General features: G+C 41.5%; 1 protein-coding gene across 10 annotated transcripts in view; it reads left to right on the forward strand.

Moving 5' to 3' along the window:
• The window catches only part of atp8a2 (ATPase phospholipid transporting 8A2), a 55,230-nt gene that overhangs the window by 20,690 nt on the left and 26,943 nt on the right, over window positions 1-7,597 (forward strand). For all 10 annotated transcript variants that reach the window (XR_005637927.1, XM_039789439.1, XM_039789441.1 and 7 more), the window contains 2 exons: window positions 811-949; window positions 1,735-1,799. Coding sequence is in view for 9 of the 10 variants with exons in the window: in XM_039789439.1 (XP_039645373.1) it covers window positions 811-949; window positions 1,735-1,799 (204 nt within the window). In the remaining variant the exon portion in view is untranslated. The remainder of the gene's footprint in view (window positions 1-810; window positions 950-1,734; window positions 1,800-7,597) is intronic.

Below are 7,597 nucleotides of genomic sequence, written 5' to 3' on the forward strand. Positions count from 1 at the left end.
CAAACACAGTGCTCCTCCATTACTCATTACATCCGTAAATCACAATACACAGTCAGATTTCCCTTTTTAAGGTGTCTGTCTTTTCTTTTAGCAGAATGTAAAGACAGATACTGCTCCTTTCTAAAAGAATCACATTGTGGAAATCTTGTATTGGTTGATCAGAAAAGATGGCTCTGAATGGGGAATAAGACAAAGTAAGATTTCAGATGCTAGGATTTTCAGAAGAAAGTTGAACTAATAGGTGGGAAAACCAAGGATTTAGAGTAGAGAGTCTAGGTGAGAAAAGTAAGTGAAGAGGAAAAAAAGAGGAAGCAGGAGGAGGGGAGCTCAGACTGGGAGACCACAAGGGTAATTACCTGCACCAGCCTGCCAAAAGCCCCATAAAACTGGAGTCAACAACACAGTAGTGTTAACTTGTGTGTCTGTGCGAGTGTTTGTGTGTGCGTCCGAGTGTGTCTAATGAGGGTACACATGCATTTAAATGCTGAACAAATTAATGCGAGGTGGGGAAAGGTAATGGGTTACTTCTTGGCACGGAGAGACAGAGTTGGTTCTGAGGTCTAAAATGAGCTGCTGTACCAGCTGAACTGAACTTGCTGGCATCATTCTCATCCTCTAACTAGATATGGATGATGTTCTCTGGAGAGAAAGAGCCCTCACATACAGGCTAGGGAAGTTTGGCTGAATTTTTTGCCTAAATGTGATTTATTTTAACCTACATTCCTCCTTTGGGCCATATTTAGTTCTCACTGTCTTTTTTGAATCTTACTTCTCAAATTCTCTTGATCTGACTTTCTGTTCCGCCAACAGAACTTACTGCTGTTGGGCGCTACAGCCATAGAGGACCGTCTGCAGGCTGGCGTGCCAGAGACCATCGCCACTCTGATGAGGGCCGAAATCAAGATCTGGGTCCTCACTGGAGACAAGCAGGAGACTGCCATCAACATAGGTGAGAGGAAAGCACTTAATAATAAACACTATGGCCAAAATGTGAGTTTAAGTCATTAGAAGGACAGTTCTGCCACAATCAGATGGAAAGTAAGAGCTTTGAGGGTGCTTTTAGTGAAGTATGTGCCAATAATGTAGGCAAATCCAGTGATAGTGTCCCCTTGTGAAAGTCCCCTTGTCACTGCAGCCTGTTATGCAGCAACGTAGGAAACTGTATGTATTGTGGAGTTTATTGAATCATGGCTAGAAGAATAACGGCCATTATGTGGGCTGTGAAATGCCAAACATGTCTCCAATCTCTAAGTGAAATGTTCCAGCGGCCAGTATACGCAGGGTAGAAGGGCTTACATTTGCACAGAAATGACATTTGTGTGTATGGTTTCTCTTGGTAGTTGTGGAGGATGTTTGCGGCAGATGTCCACAAAAGCAACACTTACAAATAAAAACAAAATTTGGTTTAAAAGTTTGGACACCCTCTGAGACTGAACCCTCTGAGACTGAACTGAACTGCTCTCTACACCTATTAGTATTCAGAATAATTGTGAGTGAGTGGTTTTGCTGTGTTTAGTTGCTGCATTATGTAGTTGAACTATGCATAAGTGACTACAATAGAGATATATGATGATTGCTGGAGGCTGATGGAGGAGAATGGAGTCGGATAGCTGTGTGAGAGAATGGAGCAGGACTTTGCAAATCCCTTTTTCACCTGAGTTTTGGGTGTGAGTACATCTAATCTCTCTCCCATCCCCCATTCTCTACTTTCCACTATCTGTTTCTGTTTCTCAGGTTACTCTTGCCGTCTGGTGACACACCACATGTCCCTCATCATCGTCAACGAGGACTCTCTGGATGTGAGTAGACCCTCCTCTTCCTACTGCAGACCTCCTTCATTCATGTCTGTTTACACTTTGTACAGTATTGGGACAGTGTGTGTGTGTGTGTGTGTGTGTGTGTGTGTGTGTGTGTGTGTGTGTGTGTGTGTGTGTGTGTGTACAGGAGAGAGAGGGTTATGTGGTGGGGTCTTAAGCAGGTTACTGTGGGAACTAGGGTGTGGTCCACAGCCAGATTGGTGGGTGGGGCTCTTTGTGTGCTCACAGGTGCAGGTAATTAAAGTCTCTGGTGTCCCTTTTGGAGAAAGGGATGGAAAAAAAACTTTCTCTCTCTCTTCCTTTTTCCTCTCCTTCTGTCTCTTTCTTAACATTCACATACAGTACCTGACTATTAATGTCAAACAGTATTCCCACACTATGTGTGTCTCTTTAACTAACCTATTTCTAGCTAAATGCCAGCACGGTGCACAGACTGTGTATGTGTTGACATGTACATATGTTCCCGTTGCCATTTAGTGAGATCTGAGATCTTTAAATAAGATTTCACAAAGTTATGTGTCTTTGCGTTCAGGTTTCCACCTGAGTGGCTTGATTACTGTCATGTGTCTCTGTGTCTGTCTCTCTTTCACACACTCCCTGACTCCCACGTGTGCTTACACTTAGACACACATACTGTACACATACAATCACAGTGTGTTCACTTTTACAGAGTTTGTTTATATGTGAGACTGGGCAGATTATGCCTCATAAAGTTTTAGTGTCGGAACTGTGTGTGTGCTTGTGTGTGTATTCGTTTATGGGTGCCTGTTTGTGGGCCCAAAGAGGGATTTTATTAGTCTATGGCATGATCAACACGACATTAGAGACCTCTATGTGGTTAACATTGGATCCAATTGGAATCTGTGTGATGCATCAAAGTGGTGTCTGGCTGGTCAAACGCCAGACAGCGTGCAAGGCCACTTAGATGCTGCGTAAACTGAGATGGACAGGGTGAATATAGAATGTCAGGGTAACACGGGTACTTTAGCCTGAGAATTGTCCATGGCATAGACAATAATGTGATTGGTGCAAAAGGGTGAAAGCTAATACAGTTAGCACTGTAAGTGCATTCGATCTTAATAAGGTTTAGAAAATGTAGTTAGCAGCCGTGTTTTACCACATACTGTGATCCAGTAAAAAGTTCAGTCTGATTGCCGTCTGGTCAATATAGTTTGGGTCAGAGGATGAAACATTTGGCCCGAACAGGTGACGACATCAAAAAGTTGTTGCTTTCATTTTATTTCTTATACGTATTTGATATCTATAAGCTGTAATTGCAGCCACAGGGAATGTTATACCTATCTTCCCTTAGGGAAATTCTTCTACAGAAATTACAAATAGGTGTAGGTAGATCCAGCAGCACATAACACAAGAGGTTTATGTTACAGTCAGAGTATTCTTTTAGCAGCTACACGTCAGAAAAGAAAACTTTTGTTACAAATATTTTCAGGCAGAAAATCTCTTCTACAGCTGAATGACTTGTAATGAGGCAGGATGTACTGTAGCAATGAAGGATTTAGGCCTGTGCTAAGAGTTGCTGTCTGAAGATGACACTTCCAGTAGGGTGGGGATGTTAAGTAAAGTGGCCTGAGGAAGCTGCTGAGGAAGGTCTGGCTGGTCCACACAGCATTATGGGATGGGAGAAAAACGTGCTCTGGTTTATTGGCATGTCTTTTAAACCAATCACAATCATCTTAGCCGAGCTAAGCACCGGACGGAGCCCCGGTGCCGCTGCAAAATAGCCTCTGGAAGGAACTTGTTTTGGTGGAACATGTGTACGTTCAAAGGTTGTTTTAGTCGTGCAACCGAAAACTCCGATAGGACAGATAGTCTAGCTAGCTGTCTGGTTTTACCCTGCAGAGATCTCAAGAGCAGTTAACCATAGTCCTCATAAATCCGGAGAAAAAAAAAAAAAAGCTCATGGATTAATTTTGACTGATACATTCGCTATGACTGAATTATTCTTTATATGATTTTGTGTGGTGCAGTTTTAGTATTTCCTTATGATAAATGCAGACAGAGACTTTCCGTTTAATACACTCCATTTAGCAGCAACTCAAAACAACTTGGTGCAGCAGGGATTAGGGATCCATCTTTCAGCTGGAAAGCCTGGCCTCAATACAGAGAAATGGCAAACGGCCACCCTGCTGATGTGTCCTTGAGCACGTTTTTATGTTTTTTTGTACCAGCTCAGGGTTATTATCACTTATTTTGTAGAATAGTTGTACTAACACCTTTCTGTATGGCACAAAGAGACAGGAAAGAGGAGAGGGACAGCTGTTCATGAAACATAAACAATGTGTCATGAGTGGAATTTTTCTTGTGACAAGTTCATTATCTACAGTATGCTTCAGAGCCCGGTGCATTTGTAGCACACTTTCAAGTGGGTGTAAATGCAACACAGCAAACTTGAGACAGAATAAACAACATGGAAAAACTGCTGCAACGAAACCCAATTTAAAAATAAAAAAAGAGAATAATGAATGCTGAATCTTATACACAAATACAGTAATGGCGTCCCGACGACAACAGATATTTGTCAGATCAGATGTCCAATTTTCTCTTCCTTTAAAAACACACACATCTAGATCTTTGATATTTGGACAGATGGATGTAAGAGAATAAACATTCTCATATATGAATTTAGCATGCTTGTGTGTGCACGTGGTGTCACAGTCATGCCTGTCAATCAAGACAACTTCAGAGAGCTCTGGTTGTGACTGGTGGTCTGTGTGGATGAAAGCAACACACTCCTCAGTACAGCACTTATCTCACACTTAAAATAACTTTGTGTGTGTGAGAGAAAGAGAGAGTCAGAGGAAGAGCATGAATAAGCAACAAAATATGTGCGTTTATCTCAGTGGAAGTGCAGGAGTGTGTTCGTAAATAAAAATGGGGAGTGTTTATTGTGCTTCATGAATGAGATGGAAAATCTGGATAGAGAAAGAAAGGGGTAGAAAAAGGGGGCCAAGCCATGTGAGGGCGATGAGTGAGTGGTAATGCGATCTCCTTTTGGTGCTTCGCCTCATCAAAACAAACCCTGTGAGCAATGCCTCCTGGGTAAACGGTTTGCGACCACTGAAGCTGTGACAAGCGCCATCTGTCACCTTCAGATCACATGCCACACACAGACTCCAGACTCACACAAATCTTTGCCTTGTCTCCTTCTGTTTAGTCAGTACTGAAGGACACAAGCATACAAATGTAATGCCTCCTTTTTTTCCCCTCTTACTTTTGTCTCTGAATCTGGACAACACACCCACACACACACACACACACACACACACACACACACACACACACACACACACACACTATTTACCCTAGATGCAGTGGCACATGACACTGTGATCAGCTTGATAGTTCCGAATATACATTACATCTAACTTTCCCACAATCCCCCTCTCCCTGTCACGCTGCCCGCAGTACAACTCTTAAACAAACAACATCTCTCTTCTGCTCATTAATCATCTTTATACACACACACACACACGTCGTAGCGCCTCAACTTGCATGCTCTATTGTTCTGGCTTTTTTCAATTTTTAATAGTTTTTCAACATCAGGCCTCCCACTGTTAAAGTCCACGTTTGTTTCTTTTTTTTTTTGCGTGTGTGTGTTTCTGGCTCAGGCAGCAGAAGATGTGGGTGTTTGCACAGATGCACTGGCTGATAATTAAATGGTATATTAAATCTCAGTGGTGACAGAATCTGCACTTCCGATATGAGCATGTCTTTCTCAGTCTTCTTTTCTCTTTTTTTTTTTTTTTTTTTTTTCCCGAGTCTAGTTAACACTCCTTGTCCTTCGTCGTCCCCCTTTTCTTTGTACCTTTTCCCATTTATCTTGCTTAGTGCTTTTTTGTATATATTATGCTCTGCCTATGTACATTTATCATGATGGCAATAGCGATTAAGCTCTCTTTGAATGGAGAGGGTGGCCTGGATCGGATCAACATTTGGCTTTCCCGATCCTCCCGGTGTGTGCATTTATTTATGTATACACTACTGGTCAAAAGTTTTAGAACACCCCAAATTTTCTAGTTTTTTTTTTATTGAAATTTTAGCAGTTCAAGTCCAATGAATAGCTTGAAATGGTACAAAGGTAAGTGGTGAACTGCCTGAGGTAAAAAAAAAAAAAAAGTAAGGTTATCCAAAACTGAAAAATAATGTACATTTCAGTATTTTACAAAAAGGCCTTTTTCAGGGAACAAGAAATGGGTAAACAACGTAAAGCTGTTCTGCAGCAATGGAGGTTGATCAAGCTTTGAAAGTTGGTGCTACCAATTCCCATAGGTGTTCCAACTGGTCTGGATTACTTACAACCCCCTCTGTTTGTATAAAAGTATTGTTGGAACACATTGTGGTACCATACCCTCGTGAGCATTATATGAACAGTATTGTACTGCAGAAAGTAGTGTGTTGCTATAAAAATGGCGGGAAAAAGGCAATTAACAATGGAAGAGAGACAGACCATCATAACACTTAAGAATGTTGGTCTTTCCTACAGACAAATTGCGAAGAAAGTCAAGGTGTCAGTGAGTACAGTATTCTTCACCATCAAAAGGCACTTAGAAACTGGGGGAAACTCTGACAGGAAGAGTTCTGGCAGACTCAAAGCCACAACAGAATCAGAAGACAAGTTTCTGAGAGTCAACAGCTTGTGGGATAGGCGGCTCACAGGACAACAGCTTCAAGCACAGCTTAATAGTGGTCGTAATAAGCAAGTCTCAGATTCAACTGTAAAGAGAAGACTTCGAGCTGCAGGTTTGATAGGTTGACTTTTGTATGCCGTCGAATAGGCGAAAGATTTGGTTCCTCAGTGTGTGACATCAACTGTCAAACATGGAGTAGGAAGCGTGATGATCTGGGGCTGTTTTGCTGGATCCAGGGTCGGTGATTTGTACAGAGTGAAAGGCACCCTGAACCAAAACGGCTACCACAGCATTTTGCAGCGCCATGCAGTACCCTCTGGTATGCGCCTAGTTGGTCAGGGGTTCATCCTACAGCAAGATAATGACCCAAAACATGAGTCCAAGCTATGCCAGAACTACCTTTAGCAAAAAAGAACAAGATGGTAAGCTTAAAAACATGGAGTGGCCAGCACAGTCACCAGACTTAAACCCCATTGAGCTGGTTTGGGATGAACTGGACAGAAAAGTAAAAGCAAAGCGACCTACAAGTGCCACACATTTATGGGAACTTCTGCAACAGAGTTGGGAAGAACTTTCTGAAAAATATTTGATTTCCATTGTAGAAAGAATGCCACGAGTGTGTTCAGCTGTTATATCTGCCAAATGGGGCTACTTTAATGAGTCAAAAATTTAGAATACATTTTGGTTTATAAATTGATTCCATGATTTATTTTTTAACTTAAATTGTTCATTTGTTCTATTCTTTCATTTCAGAGTACAATAAGACATTGAACTGCATGAATTTCAATAAAAATCTGGAAAAATTGGGGTGTTCTAAAACTTTTGACTATTTATGTGTGTGTATATATACAGTGCCTTGCGAAAGTATTCGGCCCCCTTGAACTTTTCGACCTTTTGCCACATTTCAGGCCTCAAACATAAAGATATAAAACTGTAATTTTTTGTGAAGAATCAACAACAAGTGGGACACAATCATGAAGTGGAACGAAATTTATTGGATATTTCAAACCTTTTAAACAAATAAAAAACTGAAATATTGGACGTGCAAAATTATTCAGCCCCCTTAAGTTAATACTTTGTACGCGCCACCTTTTGCTGCGATTACAGCTGTATAGTCGGCTGGGTATGTCT

Source organism: Perca fluviatilis, chromosome 22 (genome assembly GCF_010015445.1).
Source record: "Perca fluviatilis chromosome 22, GENO_Pfluv_1.0, whole genome shotgun sequence".
NCBI classification, from domain to species: domain Eukaryota; kingdom Metazoa; phylum Chordata; class Actinopteri; order Perciformes; family Percidae; genus Perca; species Perca fluviatilis.